Source organism: Triturus cristatus, chromosome 4_1, assembly GCF_964204655.1.
Source record: "Triturus cristatus chromosome 4_1, aTriCri1.1, whole genome shotgun sequence".
NCBI classification, from domain to species: domain Eukaryota; kingdom Metazoa; phylum Chordata; class Amphibia; order Caudata; family Salamandridae; genus Triturus; species Triturus cristatus.
This window is the reverse complement of record NC_140585.1, coordinates 803,370,102-803,396,402: the sequence shown is the minus strand read 5'-3', so window position 1 is coordinate 803,396,402 and position 26,301 is coordinate 803,370,102. Positions and strand designations below refer to the sequence as shown.

General features: G+C 43.3%; 1 protein-coding gene across 3 annotated transcripts in view; it reads right to left on the bottom strand.

Moving 5' to 3' along the window:
• TBK1 (TANK binding kinase 1) overlaps positions 1–26,301 on the bottom strand; it is a 517,762-nt gene that overhangs the window by 351,976 nt on the left and 139,485 nt on the right. For all 3 annotated transcript variants that reach the window (XM_085653411.1, XM_085653412.1, XM_085653410.1), the window contains exons 4-5: positions 19,052–19,181; positions 5,181–5,362 (exon numbers count right to left, since the gene is read on the bottom strand). In XM_085653411.1, the coding sequence (XP_085509537.1) occupies positions 5,181–5,362; positions 19,052–19,181 (312 nt within the window). The remainder of the gene's footprint in view (positions 1–5,180; positions 5,363–19,051; positions 19,182–26,301) is intronic.

Below are 26,301 nucleotides of genomic sequence, written 5' to 3'. Positions count from 1 at the left end.
TGAGGATGAGGCGACTTCTCCCATCAGGGCTAGGTCTATGCCCCCTCTCACAGGAGGGTGGCATAATTGAGGGTGTAGTCACCCCAGGTAAAGTCTGCTACTCCCGTGAAAAGCTCCTTAACTTATTATTTAGGTGGCTCACCCAAACCTGTAAATCAGATCTGCGATGACATAATAAGAAAGATGACATCTCTGCAGAAACGACTAAAGGCCTGTCTCCAGCTTCGACAAACCTGCGACCTGTCATGCAGCCAGCGACCTCTGAAAACCCTGGGAGGACTGTTGCCTTTGAAAAATACTTCAATCTCCCGGCCCTGTCCGCAAGAAACTAGCTACAGGGCTCCGAATCCAGCTGGAACTGCGATCCCTGCCCACTCTGCACCCGATGCCCAAGGGCAGAGTCTGAGTGGCTCACCTGTCCAGTGAAGTCTCCCCAGCAATCAAATCGAGCTTTGGCTGACCTCACCTGGACTCCACCACCACGCCTGCAGCCTGAATCCAGAGGCTCCTCTGATCGCAACTGGCTCCGGTAAAAAGACTCCTATGAACAAAGGCACCGCAGCACCCAAAGGCCCGGCAGTTTGGTGAGCTTAATTAATGGTGCCCCTGAGAACCCCTACATCTCTACTTACCTCTGCTGTCATTAGGCTCCCTCCTGCAACCTCCAGGGCAATGCCTGCAGCCCATTTGTGAGAAGCAAAGTCTTAATTGAAAAGCATTGGGCGCCCAACATCGAAATTGCACCCTGCACCTGGCCGCCCCTGTGCCGCTGGTGGTGTATGTTTGGTGCAGCTTTGAAGTCCCCTCTGTGCTTAACCCCAAGTCTCCATTGAAACCCGATTTTGACCTCTGCACCCAGCAGCACCTGTGCCGATGGTGGTGCAGTTTTGGTATTCACCTGACTCTTGTCCTTTGCTGACCTTGGGCCCCAAAGACTGGAATTGTAAGTGTGATACGGTTTAACCGTGATATTGTTATCCGCATAGGATAACTCAGAACTGCTTCAAAAATATTCTCTGAAAGTGAAAAGTATTTTATTTTTAAAACATACTTACCTTATTACGAAGGTCTTGGTCTTAAAATAAAAAACAAAGTATATTTTTCTAAAATTGGTGTGGTTCTCCTTTTTGAGTTGTGTCTCCATTATAGGTCAATGTTGTGCAATAAATGTCTTACACTCCTCTGTGGTAGGCCGAAGGCCCCTCTCCCACACTACCATTAATAGAGCACTTTGGGTTTTACATTGAGCCCTGTACACTTTTGGGGATTCCCTGAACTCTGTGCACCATATAGCCACCTAGTGATCGTGCCATATACAGAACCAGCTACCTACACTAAGGCTAACGTATTCGCCTGTCGATACGTTTTGCATTCACAGGAAAGACACCTGCCAAAAAGGCAACTGAAGAGACTCATGATTTGGAAAAGAGGAGAAATATTAAATTCCTATCTTAAGGAAAATTGGTGGATTAATTAGCTTATGTCTAAAGATATCAAGAGGAACCAAAAAATAAGTCTGAAAAAACAGTTTGGCAAATGTAAGCTTTCCATGGAGATAGCAGTTCTCGGCTAGCTTTGCTCAATGGGGTGAAAAGATAAGCTTCCTAACTGACCTTGAGAAGAATTCTGCAACAACTGGAATCCTTAAAGGAGCACAGTCAGTTTCAATTAATGTGATGTACTATGTCTATATTCAAGCTGTGGTTTAATTAATTAAATAATATGGAATATGCACCCTTTTAAAGGCATGTGTAAAAATGTTTTAAAATATCATTTTAAAAACTGACAAATCTATACAATGAAATATAATCTGATATCCCACACAAAGGTGGCGAGGTTCCATTGTTTCAGATTATCAAAATATATCCTGTTACTGAGAACATATATTGATTTACAGGGTTTGCTTAGTGGGCACTGCAAATTCAATGTCGAGACACCTCCCAAGCTACCCACCTTAGCACTATAACAAGCTTAGAAGAAAGTTGCAATTGTTAAATAACTATACAACTCAGGATTTATTTTTGGGGTTGAATTACACTAGGTTGTAGCACAATAGTATTGCAAAGTACTCAATGGGATTAAAACTGAGGAACATTGACTCTCTTTTAAAGTGATAAGGGGGGTTAAGAACACTTTGAGAAAATGACTTACAATGCAGAAAGGTTGGCTTCCTTTCTAAGATGCATGGGGGCATGTAACCATTTCTTCACAACACAGACAATTTCACATTTTATCATGGTGTCAATCTGTAACAACTAGAACACTTGTACAGTCAGTATGTGATTCCATGGTTTAGCAGCTAAAATGGCTTTTGGGTTTTGCTTTTTTCTGTAGACATGTAAATGATGCTTTTGGCAAGTTTCGCAACATTATGACTTTCAGTTTAATCAGAGTGCCATGATTTCCTGCTTTTGTAGCAATGAGAAGGAAGATATTTTTTTTTTTTTTTTTTTTTTTTTTTTGGAAAACCTTTATTTAACAGTATGTGCAGACAAATACGGGCCTACAACCCTCAGGCCGGCCTCGGCAATAAAGGGCACATCAGCAAGCAATTATACAACTCAGCAGCATATCAGTACAAGCACGAATAGACCCGGTCACGTTACACACAATTGTGCCGCCGAGCGCCAGGATGATGAGGTTTAATTTTTATAAAGTTTTGAAATAAGTCCATAGCAACAGGTCTGGAAGGATCCGAATCAAAGCAATGCAGTTAGGACTATAGTGGGCAACGATCATCAGAAGAGTCAGCAAGCCTTATCCGTAAGGTAATCAATCGCACTCAATGAAATCAGGATAGAAAAGAAGCATATCACATGACGATCCCCAAGCACTACCCACGAGTTCCCAATCCTCCCATCGACCCAAGAAAGAAGAAAGGAAGGAGCAAGCGAGAAAGGTAAAGAGTAGAAAGGGAGAAGAGAAAAAGAGAAAAGAAAGAAAGAAAAAGGAGGCCCATAGAAAAAAACCCGACAAGGAAATATACCCCCCACCCTACACGCATGCAGAGGCTACGGCCTACCCCCCCTAGCAGTGTGTCTGTCGCCCCAAAAGAGTACCCGAAATGTAGGAGAAGAGAAAGAGAAGAAAAAGAAAAAGAATGTCACGGTTGATCGGAGGAGGGCCAAGGATCTATTCAATGCAAGCAAAATCGTTATCCGCGGTCACCCAACCCCAGGCCCCGACCTAACACCCATGCTACATGTACCTCCAACAGTCACAAGTCCCAGTCCCAGCCATATACGTATCAATGTGCAACAAGAAAAACCCCCTTCCTCAGCCTTGGCCCCTTCGAATCTGCAGTCCAACAGAATCCAATTGCAGTACAGCCAACCTGGACGGGATGGGCCACCATGGAGTCCGTTACAGAAGTCGAGGTGTAAAAGACAAGTCAAACTGGAGTGAAGCTCGATAGTAAAGGACCACAGAATGCGCCACTGCTATGCCGTGGCTAGTACAACAGGGAGCAGGACGATGCATAAGTTCCAGAGTAGCGGCCGGCCGATGTACAGGAAGCAAGTCCAGGAGGACGCTCAGAGACGTGGCACCAAAGGACAAAAGAGATGGGCAAAACGGCGTCTGAGACACAAGCTCCGGCCATACCAAGGGAGCAGTATTGTCAGACTCCTCCAGGGCAGAGCCGAAGAGTACCGCAGCGGGCACTGGGACACGTCCCCCCGTCACTGCCACATACCTCAACTCGGGTGATCCACCGACAGTCGACTGAAGATGTGGCTTAACATGCCGCACTGGAGAATCATCATGGCCAGCTGAAAAAGTCCAATCAAACCGGTCCTCCAAACCAGTGGCAGAGTCGTGGAAGGCCAACCGCAGGTCCTCCAGTGCTGCCAGAATGTCGCGAAGCCCCAGCGGTGGATCAAGGATGGAGGGTGCTGTTGCGTCCGCCATCTTAGGCAAGCAACCATCGAGCGCCCCGGGAAGCAAGCCCCCTTCACCAGCCATCGGTATCTGGAAAGTGATGAGCTCTCTGCGGGGCCCTGGTGGTGCCAGAAACGTGGAGGCAGCCGGTCGTGGAGAGGCTTCAAGGACAGGGGAATCTGTGGTGCAGGGAAACCCACCGGCAAGACCAGGGTTTCCGATGCGGAAGATGGCGTCCGCTGCTGTAGGCTGCAACAAAGAAGCGATCCCGGCCCTCTCCCAGCTGGGCCGGGATACAGTATACGAGAGCCGGATACAATGTTGCGAGCGGGGCGCGCTGGGCAGCCGAGCATGGAAAAGGCTGCTGTGAGAATCCCAGCGCCGCGCTCCAGGTCCGGTGCACCGGCTCCTCCCTCTCCACAGCGGCCGCTGCTATCGTTGTCGCCGCCGGCCGTCCCCACTAAACAATGGCCCGGCTGCGACCGCTTGGAAGGCCGGAATGGAAACCGGGGCTCAACTCCGCCGGGGCAGCTCCGTTCTCGACCGGAGTCACAGTAACGTGGTCAGGAACGTGGCGCAGGTAAGCGTAGGGCTCGGAGGCGCAGGATTCTTGCCAGGATATCGACGAAGGGCGCAAGGGTCGGCGGAGCCGAAGAGCTAGGCGGCCATCTCGGCTGCAGGCTAGGCTCCTCCTCCCGAGAAGGAAGATATTTAACACTGGTGGGAGACAGGAGCAGATGAGGGACAGCTACATGGCTTTATTTGGACTGAGAATAGACATATTACATATTATAAAGGAATTACCCACCCAGGTGTCAATGTGTTGAAGGCAAACTGTTATACTTTAAAATATGTTTCAGAAATTAGGAATGACTAAAGTAAAATGGAGTGTTGATGACATAGAAACACAAGTGTGAACAAAAGTTTGGAGGGCTGATGTAAATGTTGAAGATAATTGGGACAACAAGGATCCACCACAATTCCCATTATGGGACTAGAGGCAGTTTCAGACAGTTGCACTGCATGGATTCCCATTTTAGAGAAGTTCAATAGTCAAGATGCAAGCAAGCGTATGGCAAAGGCTGCTAGGTTAGAAACAGTAGGTAGGTGCTCTAAAATAATGCAGTTATTCACCACAGGAAAAGCACACCTTCCTTTAAGACACCTAGGAAGTCACCCTACAGGTGAACAAGGGATTAGCCCATTACTCAATGATGGACTGCTGGACAGCTCTGGTTAGAAAATACTTCAATAGGCATATCAGGTACAGATAAACAAAACAGCATACAAAAACACTGTACCAAATATTCTTCTGTGCCATATAGAGAAACAAATTGTTCATCATCTTCCAGTTCCCGGGCAGCCCCAAAATCTGTCAGCTTATAGACAGACTGGCCATCTTCACCAATAACACGCATTATGTTGCCAGGCTTGATGTCTCTATGAATTATACCATTCTCTCGAAGATGATTCATCCCTGCCACTAGAGTGGATAAAAAAAAACAAAAAACATTTTAAGTGGCATGCCATCTAAAGGACAAGAAGAGCAATTGCATTCATAAGCACTGGTTCATGATGGCTGCAACAGGTTGCATGGTAAAACACTGGGAGACTTTACAATCTTAGTGTCATGCCCTGCAGAAAATACAAAGATATATCCATCACAAAGAAAATAAGGAAAACATTACTTACGTGTAACCATCGGTGTACGCCTTGATTCTGTTGTAGTTTCGTAAACTAGGCTCACTCCTGCCATACAGTTTTGGTTCTGGAAAACTGCATATGCATGTGTCACCTGGAAGCCCAAAGCGCATTGGGCAAAGACACCAGCTTAGTTTTGTTTCCCATCCTACCACTTGTCCACTTAGTCATGGCTACAGGTAAGTAAAGTTTTTGATCTTCAGCATGCATTCGCTTTTACATTTACATAAACTCTAACTGAAAAGCTACATCCTGCATGTCAGCTAAAGAAATATTTCCAAGAAACACACAGTTGCATCTTAAGGGCCTCATTACGATGTCAGGCGGAATCACTTCCGCCTGACACCCCATCGGTCCTGGGGCTGACTGACAGACCGCCCCATTAGGATGTGACCAAAGACGGTTTGGTTGAATTCCTATATTTTGCTATGGGAGCATGCATACCGGCCGTAAACCGGCCGGTAAATCTCAATGATGGAAAGGCCAGCCCTTGAGATTACTTGATGCATTCCGACTGGCGGACGGGCTCTCTAAGCCTGGCGGAATGACCGGTCAAATTCCTTTCCCACTGTCTCCATCAAAATGAGGCGGTCGGAAAGGAATCCGACCGGCACATTACGATGCAGTTCGGTCGGAAAAAGCCTTACAACCCGCATCGTAATCGGCCCCTAAGTGTTGAATGTAGTCTACATGTACCCCACTGTTGACTATCAGCCCATGCATAGCAAGTGTGAGTAGAACACAATATCTTTCTCATACTTTCTTTACATTCCCTAGCTCATTAAACACTGTAAAGCGCTTGAATACCCGCAAGAGTCATTTTCGTGCAGTATAAAACTTTATAAATGAAAAAATAGAAATAAACCCGACCGGTCTGCCACATGGAAGGGATGGAGTACCTATCATCTCCAGCTCTAACTCACAACTATCTCCTTCCTCAGCTTATAAATACAGCAGATATATTCGGGCCTGGTATCCCCTGAAACACACTGCCAATGATTTTAATCCCCCCAGACATACCCACACCCAAATAACATATTATTCTCCATGTTAATCCCCCTTCTACCCTCTCCGCTTTGCTCTCTAACTCCCTCAGAGCCTACTTTTCTGACCACCCAACTACATTCCTACCTTCCTGACCAGCCAATCAGATGGCTAAAACTTGCCATATAGTTGGCTACATCAAACACACAATCACCCATGAGTAAACAGTGTACAGACCACATCATATGTGCTCAACACACTTATGAAATTCCATAACTGGCTCCCATGTGGCACCCAACAGCACCTTTCACCCAACCATATCCACTACATACCAATTGTCCTTTAACACTCATAATCCCCCAGACACCCTCACTTAGCTGAGGTTAGCTTAATCATAAAATGCTTCCATTAGTGTGTCTCCTATGCTTAAGCAACCTGCCACTCACTTCTGTAGTAAAAGAGTCTTGTGATTTGGCACCCTATGATGACCCTCAATTACCACCATTTTAACTGACTTTAGTGTGTTATTTTGCCCTAGCCTTAAATGTAGGATGGTCCTACATATGCCTGCTTCTCTTCTTTCCTGTAATCTTGCTGTCTTTCAGTGGGAGCTGTCATGGAGTAGAACAGAATTGCCAAGAACAGGTGGTGTGGGATGTGCATTTGAAGTCGTGAGAGGGAGAGTGAGGTGTGGAATGTACTTTTTGGTCTTGAAGTGCAGTATTGTGAGCGGTGGTGCACATGTTCTCGGTGTTGTACATTGAGAGATAAAGTATGTGATGCTATAGGACATTGACAGGTAAAGTATGTGATGCTATAAGCAGTTGTGCAGAAATGTGTATGGTGTTGTTTGGGTTATGTGAATTATGAGTTCTTACTATTGACTATGACATGGTCTCATGTCATTTTTCTCTTCTGACTTTGCCTTGCTTACGAGTTCTGACTATTGGCTTTGGCATGGCTTCATGCCATCGTGTTCTTTGACTTTGACTATTGGCTTTGACAAGGCCTCATGTCTGACTTTGCCTGGTTTCTCTGCGGGCACAGCAGTGCTTGCAAGTTGTTTGGGTTATTCACATTCAATGTCTTGCTGTTTTCCTGAGCGATTGTTTTAGTTTAATGTACTCTGGAAGGTCTTGTGAGAGCTTTGTCAAGATAGAGGCTGGAAGATGTGAGAATGGAGGAAGGGACACGAGAGCTCCTTACTGCCATGGGGATGCTTGCTTGGAACTTGGCCGGTTCTGGTAAAATTCCTCTGGCGCTGGGAGGAGGTCTTTCGCGAATCTTCTAGTGTGTTTAAAGCTGAGGGTTGCAGACTGAGAAACTGGGAGTTTGGAATCCAAGCGAGGGCAGACGAGTCTATCTCGGAGTGACCCTGGTAGCTAAGCTCAAAACCCCCGGCTGTGAACTCCCCCAGTCAGAAGTGGGATAAGATGCAGATGCAGTGTTTGCACCAGGTGATGTATTAAGTTTTGGTTATTGCCATTGTGATGTTTAGCCAGTGGCTTTGATCATTTGAGGTGTTTTCTTTGTGGTGTCGGAGGTGCACATCCAGAGTAATCCTCTGCTGTATATATATGTATATCTTTCTGATCTCTTGCAGGACGTCCAGTATATCTCATGTTATTTGCTGCTTGTTCATTAATCAGTATTATTCATGCATTTAGATTATAGTTTGCTACATATATTTGAATCTTGTGCATTTGGCATCTGAGACAGCCTTTGCTTAGAGAGCATTGTGTAATAAACCCGTAGCCTTATTCTAAAAGAGAGAGTCTCTGCATTTTATTATACTTGTTTATTTAAAAGTGTTTGATATCTAACAAATCTACATTTACGATATATCTGGCCTACCGTTCATGTGAGAGAAGTACATTACATACTCACAGTCGTGGCACCAAAATAATTTAAAGGTGTCGGAGACAAAGTTCCAAAGATCCAACTAGGATTTGAAGTTTGAAGAGTGACAATCATCTGGAGTTACTTTTGTGTTTGCAATCCATCTGCACTTCTTGCTTGTTGTTTTGAATACAGGTTTTTCTGGTCTTTGAAGAGCTCTTGGAAGCTTCTACGATTATATCCTCTTAGCTAGATCTCAGATAGATGTGTGTTTTTTGATTTGCTTATCCTGGTTACTATACAGCTAGTGACAGAGTGGTGCTCAGATATTGGGAATATGGCCACTTTTTCTAAAAAAGTAAATTGATATGCACACATTTTTTGCTTATTATTCATACCGAAATTTCATATAGAATATAGGGTTCCTGTGCGTATTTATCATCTGTAAACTATGCTATACACAGAATTAGTGTCCTAAGCAGCTGCTGAAAAGGGATTTTCTTTTTGTGAAATTCACACTTTTTCGCTCTTGAGAAAAAATAGTCAGTGCTCTGAAGGGAAGGGTCTTCTTCTTGGATGCCATTCTACAAATATCATTTAAAATGTAGGAAGGTGACCAAGCGTACTCCTATGGCCAGCCCCAAGCAGCACTGTAAAATGAAGCAGTCACAAATGCACATATAGCTTACTATGAAGTTCCAAATAATTCTTCTTTATCCAGTGTTAACACTGCATTTGTTGCCAACTTGCTTAACAAATCCCCACAGTTGAATCCTCTCATTAGCTAGCACAGACAATGACAGTCTAGAGGTCCTTTGTGTAACTAAACCTCACCTCTCACATTCCTCGATACCGTCAAGTAAATTACGATAAGCCTTCTAATATATTATATGGGGATTTATGTTTCACAAGTATAGTATCTTATGAAATATTCCCAAACTGATTTTTGCTGAGCAAATCATATACTTTACAGTCCATAGATTCTACCCTCCCTCATCAGCTATCAAAGGCATAATTATCATTCGTTCAGTTCAGTTACCACCTGACATTCTGTAAATGGAAAAATAATATGAATAAAGCCAATTCCAGATTTTCATTTTAACAATGCAGAACTTTGTTTTGAGGACATGCCCTTTCCAAGCCATCTCTTCAACATGTAGGGATTTCCTCTCATTAGCCCCATAACTCATGGTCCACCTTCTTTGCTTGTGGGGCAAGAACATTTGCTCTGAGACTCTTCATATTTCATCTCCAACTTCCAATCTATCTCTGGGTATGTATGATTTGTTGTTAAAGTCAAGCAGTAGCAACCTCATCCCATGACTAGGAGCAGATGCTTCCTTCAATGTTACTTTCTCTAAATCATCAAAAACCTAATCAGAGCTCCTAACAGTACTATAGAGCCTCTCATTTATTGATGTGACTTCGCCCTACATTGCACATCTATTAAGTAAGAGTTATTAAGACTATTCTTTTTTACTGATATCTTTCCTAACAAAAATTATTAAATGCATCCTTGGGTATGATTTTATCCTCTTTACTGTAGCCTGCATTAGAGTGACACAATCATCAACAGCTGATGGGCTCACTATCTGTGTTTCCCAAATAGCAAATATGCCTAACTTCTTAAAATATTTAACATCATCTAACTATGAAAGGTGCCATGTTATTTGCCCCCTCCCTAAATTCCATCAACACTTCAAGAGCTTCTCAAACTAAGAATTCAAATTGTTACTTTCAGCAGGATTAACTATCTGACAACCATTCCAATGAGACTTGGTAATCTAGATTCAGGTTTACTCAGTGCAACCAGTGCAATTCATATTACTTTTAATTTGTTCAATTATCTTTGTCTTGCCGGCTTGTTCTGCAGTGGGTTTAATATTCAATAAATGTTAATGCAGGATTAATAGCAACATTGTCCTCATTGCATCATTAAGAAGCAAGAACATTAATTTTCTTTTCACCTAACCTTTTCATTCTGGTGAATGCAGGGAATATATCAAGTCTTTCTAATCCAATTTGATCAATGTAGGACATAATTATCTAGCCAATGTCCATGGAGTTAAAAACAACATGAACTCTAGAGTTAGCTGTGCTCCCCCATTTAGTCTTAATATATAAATCAATAATGCATTATCCTTTAGAGCAAAAATCTAATTTGGGGTACTGCTGTTAATAAGACAATTACCACGGTGAAGCTACCCAAGATTTTAGCCTGGCTTTTGAATAGTATACTTCGGGAAATCAGTGTGTATTATCGCGTTCCTTGATCTATCAGTTTTAGACCAATCAGGGTCTAGAATGGGTGAAACTCATTTTTTTTTTTTAACAATAAGCTTCACTCTTTTCCACTTCATACGGTGTCTTGGCCTTTTCTGCTAGGGGACTCGCCTTGAGTATTTACCTGAATACAGCAAAAATATCTGCATTCGTTCATTCAATTTGTCTGACTGGAAGAAATATTATCCCACTTTTGACCACATTTAGGGAAATGTAGTATATCATCTTCTATAGTAGGTTAGCATCCACCCCAGGTCAGATGAAATTCCTCTTGACCCAGGTTCAAAACGGCACCAGCTAACTTACAGGTCACCTCAATTTTTTCACTCTCTCCAGACAACGAACATTCAGTTTATGAATTCAAACAACTCTGGGATATTTTCTCATGATTTTCCTTGAATTTTATTTTTGTCAGCTGCTTATGTGGGAGCTATACACTATGAACCCCCTTTCTGGTACCTCACCAGGACCTACTTTTTCATGTCCCACTCTTGTGCTCTACAGCCACGCAATTACACCACATCTCTCTCTCAAACTTGAGTGTGTCCCCCTGGGCACACTGGAAAGGAAAACGTTTCAATTGTTCATATGTCTGGCAATTTTATTCATTGCTTGTTTCAACATATAAAGTTTTCAACAATGTCAATTCATTATAGTCTTCGAAGTATATACGTCATCTTGTTACTTAGATGTTTGTTTATAGTCCAATGCATTTCGGGTTACTTCGAACCCTTCATCAGGGACAAACCTGTGAACGCAATCAAAGTGAGGACGCTTGTAAACTACTACGGAGTAGGGTAACATTGTCTAAACATTGGCATTAACAATTATGTAATTCGTGTGAGTGCGTCCTGCTTTTAATTCTGTGTGGGGGAGAAAGGGTATTCCCTCGACTTATTGTATATTGGTTGCCATGTGTGTCTGATCTATGGGATGGTTAGTAACGGATCTGTATGATTATGTGAAGCCGCGTGCCAATATTAAGCTGACTGTTTAGAGTGGTTGTAAGTGATGGTGATCTGTTTGCGCTGTTGTTTCTCGAAAACGTTTGAGCAGCCGGTGAATGTGGTGTTGTACTACGATAAAAAGATGACTGCATAAGTGCTTCAGTGTTGTCGTGGTGAGGTTAGTTGGGAAAGGTGTAAAAGATAGTAATGAGAAAATTACTTACGTTAAGTGCACGAAGCTTTAGTGATTCTTTCTTCTAGTAGCTGTGTTTGAATTTGGCGTGTTGAATGTAGGTTATAAATGACGGACTATTTCCGCGAGGCGTGTTTGTATAGAAACTAAGGAAAGATCCTAGTAGAGCTGTTCGTGTAAACAGACTTAGCGGCCATTTTGAACTGGTGTACCAAACGTAAAAGAATCATGGGTGTGTTGCTGTTATCATCGTTGGAAATAGTAATGTAGGTGTCGTTGTACAGGTGTAAAGATTAAAATAAAATGAACGATGCATGATAGTTCAAACATGCAAACATTACAATGTGTTATGTGTTTTTGTGAAAACTAAGGACGGATCGTCATGAGGCTGTTCGTGTGAATGAAGTTGGCGACCATGTTGAACTGGTGTACAAGACGTTAAAAGAATCGTGGATGTGTTGCTAATATCAACGTTGAAAATTTATGTGTACGTGTGACCTAATAATATAGGTGTCGTTATGCAGGTGTGGTGGTTAAAAATGAAAAATAAAAAATAAAAATACATGATGGTTCAAGATACAAACATTACAATATGTTATGTGCTTTTGTGAATACAAAAGCAATCAGGAGTGGTGAATGTCCAAATGTTATCTGTGCCTCTACAGGTAACACTGATATTCAATCCGATCGTTAAGACCATGTGGTTTAAGAGAGTCCATTTTCTTGATCCAGAAATTTTCACGTTGTAGTAAAAAAATTTTTATTGTCTCTTCCTTCCGTTTTCGTTATAATTTCCAAGATTTGAAATTTCAGTTGGCTGATGTTGTGGAAGTAGTCTGAAAAGTGTGCTGCAATGCTGGGTTTGACGTTGTGTGTCCGAATGTTAGATTTGTGCTCATTCAACGGTGTCTTGATTTTTTGTTCAGTTTTGTCTATGTAGACTAAGCCACACGTGCATTTAAGCAGGTATATCACATTCATTGTGTCACAAGTGGCTGTGACTTGTAGTTTGATGGTATGTCCTTTCCGTGGATGTGTGGTGAATGGTCCTCGAATGATGTTGTTACAATTGTGGCATGGTGTTGGACCTACGTCCTATGGGTAGCTTGGCTCAAGTTAACAGGCATTCACCTCAACATGTTATCTCGTGCTTGCATCCTACCCAGCTCGCAATCTAGCGCAACACCACTCAAAAAGGACACTACACCGATTAGTGTTAAAGATTACCAGTCGTCTTTATCCTCTTTTTCTTTAGCTGTGGTTATACATGTTCATATCTGTAAATGAAACATTTCATTACATTTGTTTTGACAATTTAGTTTCACATTTGTTACCCCACTGTAGCATTTTCCTACACCCCTCCCCTGTGATTCCAACCCAACTCTATGCCTCTGGGGGACCACTTTAATTCTCCATCTACGCGCTCACCCAGACATTACATTTCTCTACACATCAGTTGGTTACACAGTCTATGCAATGTTCTTCTGACATGGCTCCTTTAACTATACTTCCTGGTCCTTATTGCTGACACCAATTCTGCAACTCCTACACTTCGGGTTAAGGGTGTAATACACTCTATTACTGGTCTTTTAGCGGGTGCTCTCTAGACAGTATAAAGAACAACTTACTTTATCATAAATTACTAATGCATTTCAGGGTAGCCATTGTCACAACCCTGGCAACTAGAGGCTAACAGCTATTTCAAACATTTCATTTCATTACAACAGTACATAGGCTTCAATCGCATAGATGTCTGTGTTTGTCTACTCTGGGTCTCGGCTTCTAAGAGACTAAAAAGGTATAATCAGGACATTTACTGAGCTCAGCTGTGTGCTTCCCTGGACCCCCCCCCCTCCTTCTTCTCCAATACCCAACTTACGGTACAGTCCCGGTGTCCTCTGCTCCAGTGGTCCCGTCAGAACTGGAACGGACTTCCTCTCACTTTGTGAGAGACGGGCCTCTTCGTCGGCGAGGTGTTCTCCCCCACAGGGAGGGCGAGGACCTGGGAACTCCCACCGATCCCCACCCCCGAGGAATAATTTATGGGAGATCCCCTTTCGGGAAGTTAATCCTTGATCGGGCGCTTTCCCGCCCCCTGTCCGGATCTGTGCCTCCCTCCGCTACGGTCTCTTGACAGCCAGCCGCTGAGGACTCAAATCGGGGACCGGGACGTTACGCGCTCACCGCATCTAGGAACAGGACGGGGCGCAGTCTCCCTCACTCCCGGCAACGAAGGGCGGCGCTTCGGCCCCTTCCCACGTGATCGGAGGTCAGCGGCCTCCGGGCCGGACACGCCCCCCCCCTCCTTCTTCCTGAAGCGACTCTCCTCAGAGGATTGGCACCGTCGCTGGCTCCCAGCCCCTCACCTTTCCAGCTCTCAGGGCACTGCGAATCTACTTCAGAGGACTCCCGGCCAGGCTACCGATCACGGAGTGGCGGCAGGGTCCAATTCAGGTAGGGCCTCGACGAGGGAGTATAACGGGGGTCGGGGGGTTCTTGGGGCGGCACAAGACACTGCCAGGAATTCTCCGGTTCAGGTGGCACAGAAAGACACAGCCCTCTTAGCTACGGGCCGCGGTCAGCTTCTTCTCACTTAGGGACAAGGGGATAATCGCCATGGCCAGTCTAATTCTTCCTCTCCTGCCAGGAAGGTACGCGGGATGAGTCGGTCTCAGACAGCAATCCTGGACCCCCTTTACGGGTTCTGGCCACTTTTGAAAATCCTAGTATTACGCTGTTCCACCAGCCCACTGACTGCGTTCAGGGACCGGTCACAAGGTTAGGGGTGATGTCATTAGGTTTAGGAATCTGTGCAGACCCTTGGACCTGTCCGTTCCCTTCCAAGTACAACCACCTCCTCACACAGGCGCCTTACTCCTGATCACCACGCAGTGCCCTTCTCCTAAAATGGCCGCCCGCCTGTCACCTCTATTTATCACCTGGGGCCTGACTGGCCAGAGGGGCCCAGAAGGTTCCGGAACCTCCCATGGCAGTCATGGCCCAGGCGCTGAGGTGACAGTTGGAACCACCATTTTGTAAGTCTAACCTCCCTTATCTGGTTTCCTCAGTGGAGCACCTTGCGCCTCTCCCTCAGGTGTGAGGATGAGGCGCCCAGAACCTCTACATCAGCACCCAAAAAGTTTGGTGGACAGAAAAAAGAGAAGGGAAAGGGACAAAAAGAATAATAACATGAGAAGGGAACTGCCAAAGGGCTGAGAGGTCTAACACATGGTAAGGTACCTTTATGTGTTGTTTTTATTCTTTCATCTTTAGTTTTTAGAAGTTCATTCACATGAACAGCCTCATGACGATCCGTCCTTAGTTTTCACAAAAACACATAACACATTTTAATGTTTGCATGTTTGAACTATCATGCATCGTTCAATTTATTTTAATCTTTACACCTGTACAACGACACCTACATTACTATTTCCAACGATGATAACAGCAACACACCCATAATTCTTTTACGTTTTGTACACCAGTTCAAAATGGCCGCTAAGTCTGTTCACACGAACAGCTCTACTAGGATCTTTCCTTAGTTTCTATACAAACACGCCTCGCGGAACTAATCCGTCATTTATAACCTACATTCAACACGCCAAATTCAAACACAGCTACTAGAAGAAAGAATCACTAAGGCTTCGTGCACTTAATGTAAGTAATTTTCGCATTACTATCTTTTTCAACTTTCCCAACTAACCTCACCACGACAACACTGAAGCACTTACGCATTCATCTTTTTATCGTAGTACAACACCACATTCACCGGCTGCTCAAACGTTTGAGAAACAACAGCGCAAACAGATCACCATCACTTACAACCACTCTAAACAGTCAGCTTAATATTGGCACGCGGCTTCACATAATCATACAGATCCGTTACTAACCATCCCATAGATCAGACACACATGGCAACCAATATACAATAAGTCGAGGGAATACCCTTTCTCCCCCACACAGAATTAGAAGCAGGACGCACTCACACGAATTAAATAATTGTTAATGCCAATGTTTAGACAATGTTACCCTACTCCGTAGTAGTTTACAAGCCTCCTCACTTTGATTGCGTTCACAGGTTTGTCCCTGATGAAGGGTTCGAAGTAACCCGAAATGCATTGGACTATAAACAAACATCTAAGTAACAAGATGACGTATATACTTCGAAGACTATAATGAATTGATATCGTTGAAAACTTTATATGTTGAAACAAGCAATGAATAAAATTGCCAGACATATGAACAATTGAAACATTTTCCTTTGCAGCGTGCCCAGGGGGACACACTCAAGTTTGAATGTGCCATTTCCTATTGTATATTGCGACGTACACTGACCGATACGTCACCCCAGGAGCACCTCAGAACTTCTAAATTTCAAAAGAACCTTTTGAATTTGGTTGTCGCGCGCGCAATACATTCATCTACCACATCTCTCTCTAACATTCTCCTTTTCCATAACCGATCTTCAAAAATTGTTTGTAAAATCAAAAAAAAAAAAAAAAATCTGCAGCTTTCCAATTGGGAAAGCACATGACATCCCATTTTTCTGCACATGTTACGACACTCTTCGCTACCAAAGTTAGGAACTATCCTTTGATACAGGGTATCGCAGTGGGGCTTGTTCCCATAAAACACCACTATTCTGGGACAATGTCCCACCATCTGAGGATTCCCTCCAAGTAGTTGTCTATGAAAAAGTGCACAATACTGCTTCAAGATGAGTTTCACAGAATCATAATTTCTACCTATAGCAATGTCCATGGACAAATATTGAATATTTCTCTCTACATTGCCATTCCAGCACACTGGCTTTAATATTATTAACCATAAATTGGGGGATCATAGTGTGGTAGCAGGAAGGGAGTCGAATCATGAGGGGCAGAGTAATGAAAAGCAGAGTTTGACAGTCAATCTTTAAATTTTTTTATTTTTTTTAAACTCTGCCACGAAGAATCTGCAACAAAGAGAAACTGGACAGTAAATTTGAGGTGGCTTATTAAATTGTTCACAAAGAGGCTGCATTTTAAAATATCTTATGTTGATAAGGCACCTGGAGCAGAGAGCTTAGGTTTCTCAGAACGTTTGAGGGGATAATAATAATGGTAAAATTACTCTGGTTGTTAAAGCTCTTGCTGGAGAGATCTGTGTTTGTCTAATCACTGTTTTGACTCAAAGGAGCTTAGTGGGTTAATGTGCCCACTATAAGGCACATTGTGTAACATGCAGATGACAGATACTATTTTATGTTAATAGGTAAATGGGTTACGGCTTTTGACACAGATTCGTTTGCTACTTGCAATTCATAAATTGCAATCCTAATATAGGACAGTGTGCTACGAAACAGCATCAGGGAATATTAAGTGAATCTTATTTTTTTCTCTCAATCTAGCATTATTTTAAGGTTATTAAAAAGGGGTAGCAATAAAGTATTATTAGTACAGAAAACCGCAGCCACTGTGTTATATTTTAAATCTTGACATTGTGTTTCTCTTAACATCTAATGCCTACCAGTAATGACGATATGTCACTCCTACACCTTGTAACCCTCATTGTCTTAATGTACATTGATCACTGTATAAATGTATGGATGTGAAGTAAGGCGCTCCGACACCCGACATTGGGATGAGTAGCGCTATGAAAAAAGGTAATTAAAAAAGAAATGTTAATCATATTTAAATCATGGTGTGATTAATTATTTATGCAGACAGATGCATGACATTCTTATAGTGCATGCCTATGCCTTATAGGCATACGTTGAACAAAGGGAAGGTGGAAGCAAGAACTAGGGATGCCTTGGAGTGACAAAGGAGAGATGAGACAATATGTGCAACTTCATTAGGAACTGGAAACAAGGGAACACTTTTGTATTTGTTAAAGATTATCATGCATTTATATTTTGTCCATCATTAATAATGTAAAGAATCAATTTTTACACTCAGTTGTTACACGTATATACACTGATATGTTACTGATGATTTAAAAACAAACTTTCCTATGACATGTAAAAGTGTGTTTTCCTGATCCATATTAACTAGGCCTCAATTTAGATACAACTGTCATCTTGTCTAAGATGGAAGTCACCAATGTCACTCAGGTCTTTCCCCCTGCACATAACACTGTTATTTCTGCACCCTGTAGTCAAGCAAATTAGTAATTGTTTAGTTTCCATTGTCGTTTCTGCTTGCTAAAATGAAGTTCCTTAGCTCAGTCATGAGACTGCAACAATTTCTCAAGGTCCTTCCATTAGATCACTATTTATTCGTTCATACGTATAACTTGGAACAGGTGTTTACATAGAACTCATTTTCTTAAAAAGCAAACTATGATAGTGCAGGAAATCCTATAGATTTAATCTTATGAACAATAATAATATTTTATAACAGAAAATAATTTCTGTTCCGGTTTGATCTTAAAGAAACATTACCCAGTATTCAAAGTAAATATAAATTTGATTCAGCCGAATCAAAATGTATTCTTTCATAGACCAATAGATCATGAGTCACAAATTCAACAGTCAGGTGAGTAGGGAAAAGATATTAGGTACGAAAAGTAAGAACAAATATACCATGTATGTATACTCACATTGTCACCTTTCTTCTTTCTTTGATGGTTTTGGTTCTTAACACTTGGGGTTATCTAATATCTTTTTACCACACACCCGACTGTTGAATTTGTGACTCATGTCGTCACATAATTCACTTTACTTTCTCTGACTGCAAAGTTAGAGGAGTTTATAAACATCGATCTCCATGTTAAAAACATACTGTTTGTCAGAAGGCATAACCTGACATTTGACCACTGCCATTGAAGCGCAGCAAATTTAAAACGATAAATACAGAATTTAAAGACATCTTTATTTATTGCTTGGACTTTCACGACTAACCAAAAACGGTATGATACACAGTTTGGGAAACACTGCTTTAACTAATTCATTGATATAGAACTCAGTTATTGAGGGGGTCCTACCATTTATTTACTGATTTTTTATGGGTTGGGGGAGCCTTAATGCAGGGACACATTGCCTTATGAAGATTAGGGTTAACACTATCTCTGATCCAATGAAAGTGGGCATTCTAACTGAGGTAACTGTTGGGGTGTCTGGAATTTCAGGGCACTGCTTACCCACACACTAAATTAAGACTCCTATGTCCAAGGGCATTCCCAAAGCACAGACATGTTGACAAACATTTGGACTAGCAGATGGAGATCTAAAGCAGATACATACCAACATCTCTCAAGACGATTAAGAACTCGGATTCTGGTAGTCCAAAGGCATTGGATGGTTCCTCTAAAACGGTGTACAAACTGGCACACGGGCAGTACTCCATCACAAGAACCTTGTGTCGTGTGGCTGTCTGAACAGGAAAAAGAAAACCGACAATTAGTCACCCAGTGATGTATTACAGTTAATGGAAGCAATGCTATATTGCCGAAAATTTGTACAATTTAACTGAGCATAAGTTTGTGAACATGAGTTTGGAAATTAACATCTAGTGTTGAAATCTTACACCAGCAGGTAACAACGTATTTCAGAGTGCACAGAAGCAAGTAATACGACAAAGTAATTCTGCCAAAATACAGCCTGCGTTCAACAGCAATGTTTGTGAGAGAGAGAATATTAAACACGTCAGATAAAGATACAAAGTGAGAAGGCGAGAGAATGACTGTGTGCACATAGAGCTCATCAATCCTAACCACCACAAAGGAAACTTCAAAGCATTGCATTAAGCTATTTTTCAGGGTATGGATAATGCTCAAAATTTAATAATGACAATAAAAACTTCACACTATTAAAAGTAGCCAAACAAAATCATAAAATAGCAAAAGAATTTTAGTATTTCTTTGTGCGTCTGGGGGTAGTGGAAAGGTCATGGCAGCACAGCGTATGAAGAAAGGTTCCGGATAGCCCTTCGGACTATAGATGCCCCAAAAAACACATAGTTACAGTGTTACTTGAAATTGTGTAATATATTAAATAAAAGTGACTCCTGTGGTAGAACATTAGCTGTGTTACCTTTGTTTTCTTGTGTTTAACAGGGTTTAGAGTCGGGATAGAATGATGAGAATGGATTTTGAAAGGGGAAGTAGTAAATTGTTTTTGTAAATTGTAAGTGGTCGTGTGTGCCTGTTAGTAGGGTGACATGCATAAACAAGCATTGGCAAAGCCAATAGGTCTCGCCGATGAAAAAGCTATTGGCTTTGCCAATACACTTTGACAATGTTGCACACCAGCTTGGCTGCTAGTCAACATGGCTAAAGGTTAGTGGAGTAAATGAGAGTGGCCTGGTGTAGAGTGGCATAAAGTGGAACAGAGTAGAGTGTTAAGGGGTGCTGTAGAATGGTGTGAAGTGTCATGGAATGACATGGAGTGGTGTAGTGTTGTGGAGGGAGTGGAGTGCTGTAGAGTGGAAGGGAGTGGACTAGACATGAGTGGAGTAGAGTATCAGAGTCAAGTAGATTGTTGTAGACTGGAGTGACAGAGTGTCGCCAAGTGGTGTGGAGTGGCGTAGAGGGTGTTGTGTAGAGTGGCGTACAACAGAGTAGGTAGTCGTAGACTGGATTGGCATAGGGTGGAGTAGTGTAGGATATTGAAATGGCAGAGTGGAGTAAAGTGTTCTAGAGTCAAGGGGCGTAAAGTGGAGTGGCATAGTGTGTCAGAGTGGAGTGGCATGGAGTGTCAGCGTGGAGTGGCATTGAGTGTCAGCGTGGAGAGGCACGTAGTGGAATGGCATAGAATGGAGAAATAGAGTGGAGTAGTGTGTCATAGAATAGAGTGGAGTAGAATGGCATAGAAGGAGTTGTGTAGAGCATCGTAGAGTGGAGTAGTTTTGTAGAGTGGCATGGAGTAGAGTGTAGCACAATGGAGCTGCAAGATGTAATCTTTTAGAACTATAAGCTAATCCTGCAGTTTGTAAATGCAATAGGTATAAGATAAGTGTTTGTACTTTTGCCTGAAGAGGGTTAACGTTTTGTTTATGACAACATAACAAAGCGTTTCCATTATGCTGCATAACATTGCTTTGTAGTTGGTTTACGAGCCTCTTTAAAAAATGTCATACAGTCTTGAGGCAAATTTAAGTATCTAAACTGTAAGACTTCAGGAGCCAAATTGCAAGATTAATTTCTTTGGGATTGGGATGTCTTAATGTACCATGGTTCTGAGTGAGAAGGACCGGGTTCAAGTGAAACTTCTCCTGTGAGACCAGAAACAGTTCCATGAGTGTTGAGAACCATGGTTGTCGAGCCCATGTAGGAGCTATTAGTATCATGGTGATATGTTTTTCTGAGTTTCCTGACTACTAACAGAAGTAGTGGAGAGGTGGAAAAGCGTATGCAAACATCCCTGACCAGTTCACCCATACAGCATGTTCTTTGGATTGATGGTGGTGATATATGCGAAGTGTGGGCATTTCACGTTTTATTTTCTTGCAAACAGGTCTATCTCTGGGAACCCCCACTTTTGAAACTATGGTTGAAGAACACTGGGGTGAATCTCCCATTGATGGAGTTGTTGCTGTGATTTGCTCAGAAAGTCCGCAATCTGATTGGATGTACCTGGGACATATTCTGCTAGCAGATGAATGTTATGGTGTTTGCTAACTTTTATATTTTCTGAGCTAAGTGAGATAATTGGAGAGAGTGAGTCCCCCCCCCTGTTTTTGTAAATAATACATTGCTGTCATATTGTCTGTTTGAATAAGGACAATTATGTGCTGTAGGTGAGTTAGGAAGGCTTTAATTGCTAGATGAACAGCTTGCAGCCCTAGGTGATTGATATGGAGATTTTTGTGTTTGGAATCCCATAGTCCCTGAATAGTAAGGTTGTGGGGATGTGCTCCCCATCCTGTTACGGAAGCATCTGTTAGAATTAGTTGGGGAACTGGGTCTTGAAACGGCTGACCCTTTCATAGATTTTGTGGATTCCACCACTGCATCTGTTTACCAACACTAGTTTGTGAAATTGACCTAGTAACGGAGTCCATTGTTGAGAGAGGCAATGTTGTAGAGGTTTCATATTTAGTCTGGCATGTGGAACCATGTAAATACAAGATGCCATAATGCCCAGAAGTCTGAGAAATGTTTTGGCTGGAATGTGAGTTCCTGTTTGAAATTGTTGAACTAATGTTAGTATGTTGAGTATTCGGTCTGTGTTTGGGGATGCGAATGCTAGATTTGTGTTGAGCATGGCCACTAGAAACGCTTGAGTAGTAGCTAGCTGTAGGTCAGATTTTTATAGGTTGACGGTGAACCCTAGGTGATGTAGTAAATCTAGGGTCTTTTTTAGTGTTTTGTTTGCAAGGTGTGAATGTGTTTGCTTTGATTAGCTAGTCCTCTAAATAAGGGAAGACATGAATGTTTTCTCTGCGTAGATGTGCTGCCACAACTGCTAAACATTTTGTGAATACTCTTGGTGCTGTAGTGATCCCAAAGGGAAGAACTTTGAACTGATATTGTTTTCCCTGGAAATTGAAATCAGAGGTATTTTCTGTGTGCAGAATGAATTGGTATTTGGAAATCGGCGTCCGTTAGATCTAAAGTTGCCATGAAGTCTCCTTTTTGCAGTAAAGGGATGATCTCTTGAAGAGTGACCATGTGGAAATGTGATATTATGTAATGATTTAGTGGTCTCAGATCTAGAATGGGCCTGAGGGATAAATCTTTTTTGAGAATAAGGAAGTATAGTGAATATACCCCTGTCCCTTGAAATTGTGGTGGAACTGGTTCTATAGCTCCTTTTTGCAACAGAGCTATTGTTTCCTATTGCAGAAGGATTTGATGTTGCATGGATAGTTTGTGTTTGCGAGGTGGAATATTTGGAGAAGTTGCTATGATCTCAAGACAATAACAATGTTGGATAATGTCTAAGACCCTCTGGTCAGTTGTAACTGAATTCCAATTTTGGAGAATCTTTCTACGACGACCCTCATCTGGTGTGGTGGGGGAAAGGTAAATGAGTCCTTGGGTTTGCAGTGGGAGATGGAGCACAGTATCTGGTTTAAGCGCTTGCTACAGCCTTTACTTTTTGCAGGTTGTAGGCAGAGAGAGCCATCCACGAATCCTACCTGGGGACCGGAGGGAGTTGACCAGGGGCTGCTGCACAGCCGCCGAAGTTGGACGCTCCTTCTAGCGTGCTGGTCGCGCTTGCTGCTTGGTGCGGCGGGGACTACTACTCCCAGCATTCCCGGCAGCGTCACCGCCCCCACGACGACTTCCGCGCCTGGAGGCGCTAAAATCGAACGACTCACTCCGCGTCGCGGGTCGCGCGCGGGCTGCGCCGGGCTGTCTGTGGCCATCCGGGGTCGGAGGAGGCCGGGCCGGGCCATTCCCTTGGTTGTTTGCAACTGACTGTTGTAGGAGTGGAACTTCATCCAAAGGTGAGCTGCCATCTTGTGTGGTGTGTCCAAAACTGTTGTGCCCCGTTGTCTACTCTAACGTTGTTGTTCCTGCTCCCGAATGGGCAAGAGGAAGCTCGTTGAGAGTTCTGGGGGTCAAGTTCTTTGCCTAAAGTGCGGAAATTGAGGAAGACTCGCCTGGCAAAACAGCCTGACCCGGAGGGGGCTTTGTTACGTATTGATGACCTGGTGGGGGAGTGTGAGGCTATTTTGGGATGCCATCAGCCATTGCCGGCTGCCGGACAGACTGTTGCCTCATCCTTTGCTGACTCTGGACTTAACTTTTCTACATCTGCACTTATTGTTCCGGAAATGTTTCGCTGTAAGTCCACAACAAGTGCTCCTAAGGGAGGTTGCAAAATGTCTATACCTGAGGGTTCGGTTGATGGGGGTGGCCCTCTTTTGTCTCCTGTAACTGACGCTGGCTGCAGTGTTCCTACTGTTCCTTGTTCTAATAGGTTTTCCCCTTTGATGAATGAGCAGGAAGTTGCTCATGTGGTTTCTGCTGAACCTTCGTTGAGTTCCCCTATACTCCCCGTAGTTAATCTTGGGGAGTTACCTGACAATACCTTACACAGTCTTATTAAAATGGTGAAATTGTTGAGGGACGAAATCGGCCTATTGAAAACAGTGATAGAGTCGCTGACCAGTAAAATTGAGTTGGGTCTTGTTGTTCCATCGTCCGCCCCTGGTAGCATTACAACTACCCCCTTAACTGCCCCAGCTTGTCCATTAGGTACACAGATTGGTACACCAGGGTTCTCCATCCTCTGTCCTAGAGGTAAAGTCATCTACAGTAACGCCGTTAAGGCAGGTACGATTCTATCTTTGGGTCGCCCATTAGCTAATTCTAATGGTACCCCGCAGGTCAGAACAAATTGTATAGATAGGCGGGGGGGGGCAAAGCGACTCTGCTAAATCACTGGATGGTCGGGGTGCTCATAATGTTCAACCTAAAGGTAATACCTTTGTTTGTCTTAATAAAATCTTTATGACCAATGTTCCTAAACTGTCTGTCCATAGCGGCATTGAGTCTCCTGAGTCACTGACTAACAAGGCGATCCATTGGTTGAGACATGTGAGGGGATGCCGTTCAGTCATCAGGGAGGATATTTTCAGAGCAACTAGACTTTCCTCATCTAGCGTCCCAGTAGATTGTATTGAATTGACTCTTAAAAATAATTACCTTGCAGAAAACCTCCTATCTTTGGAATTCAGGTCTAGTCCTCCGGAAGGCTCTTCTATCCAACTGCGTAGCTACCCCCCGCACGATCTAGGGGGGATTAAGCGTGGTCAAGGTAGGGACAGGGTGATGGCTGGTTCTTCCCTGGATAATATTGACTGACTACCTAACGAGGGGGGTGTTGGTCATTGGGCCAGAGGTGTAAGGGCTGTGGTCACTGAGTACCAAGAGACTATTAAAGTCAGTCCCTGTACTGACCCTTATTTCATCCCTGTGTGCCATGTCCCCGTATCCCTCAATACCTGTACCTCTATTCCTGCCCTGGAATTATGTCAGGGGCCTGACCTAGTCACCAGTGGCTTTTCAGTAGACTCGCAACGTACCATCCCTGAATTGGTTGGCCATTCACTGTCTGGCGGCTCATTATGCTCCTGGAATATCGCTGGCCTAAATTCTAAACTAGCCATTCCAGACTGGGTCACATTTATTAACACAATGGACATCTGTATATTTCAGGAGACTTGGCTCCTAGAACCATGCTTTTGTGTGGGTTACTTAAACTTTCATACCCCGGCAATTAAGGGGTCCCACGGACGTCCATCTGGGGGCCTAACTATCTGGCTAAGAAGCGAATTGTGTCTGAATGCTAAGCTCCTTCACACGGGAAACCGAGACATTCAACTGTTGAGGCTTGATCTTGGATCATTGGGCAAAATTGACTTGTACAATGTGTATGTAAGGGGTTGTAGGGGTGCTAAATCCCTGGTTATTGACGATCTTTTACGTCTCTTTGATCTTTACTCAGCTGATACTTTTATAATTATATCTGGAGAGTTTAATGTAACGGTCGAACCCCTTCTTGAAAACAATTAGGACTCACAGGACAATGAAGAGATATGTTGGGGTATCCCACCCCTGTAGTTGTCCCCTCTATCAAGGTGGTCTGAAGTTGCCATTCAAATTAATTCTCTTTGTATGGAGAGGGGCTTGAGGGCCATGAATGGTAGGTTGCCTTGTGACCGAGAGGGCGCCTGCACATTTGATAATGGGCTGAGTAGGAGTCGAATTGACTATATTTTGGCTGACATGAAATTATGGCACTCCCTCGCTGATATGAAGATAGTGACCCTTCCTGAGAGCGATCATAACCCTCTCGGTCTACTTCATAGATGGTGGAAGGTTGTTAGTGCTCCCGTAGAGAATGGGGAGTTGAGTCCTCCTGAGGTGGTGCCATCCAACGATATCCGCCGTCTAAGATGATCTGGTCTTATGGGGAGCCCTGCCACCTTATCTACAATTTTGGACGAGGTGGACGGTTCCATTAATGCCATAGAGTCAGTTTTTGCTTCTGATGGGAATCTGCGGGATGTAACATCTGCTCATGATAGCTTATTTGCCAGCTTGAAATCTTATTTCCTCATTAAAGCTAAAACAGGACCAAGAGGCATTAATTACCAAGCCTCCTGGTATAATAAGGAATGTAGGGAGGCCAGGTTACTACTTGGAAAAGCTTTGAAGGGTTGGGATGTTTCCCTGGTTCGCCGCAGACGAGTCATCTATAAGAGTTGTGTTGATAGGGCCAAACGCCTTTGGGACGGGAAAAAATGGGAGGCCCTCCTTGAAGCAAGCCTACAGAGTAATAGTAAATTATTCTGGAGTATTGTTAAGTGGGGTTCTGGTGGCCAGCCTGAGCGCCCCCAAAATAATGTCTCACAAGTGAAGTGGGTTGAGTATTTTAAACTGCAGTATGCCTCTCCCACGGATTCCTTTGCGAGCCAGGAGCCCCACCAGTTGTTTAAACCTGAAGATGATTTTTCTAGTTCAGAGGTGGAATTAGCACTCGCTGGTGTGGCCTCTGGTAAAGCCCCCGGCCCGGACGGTATACCTGCAGAAGTTATC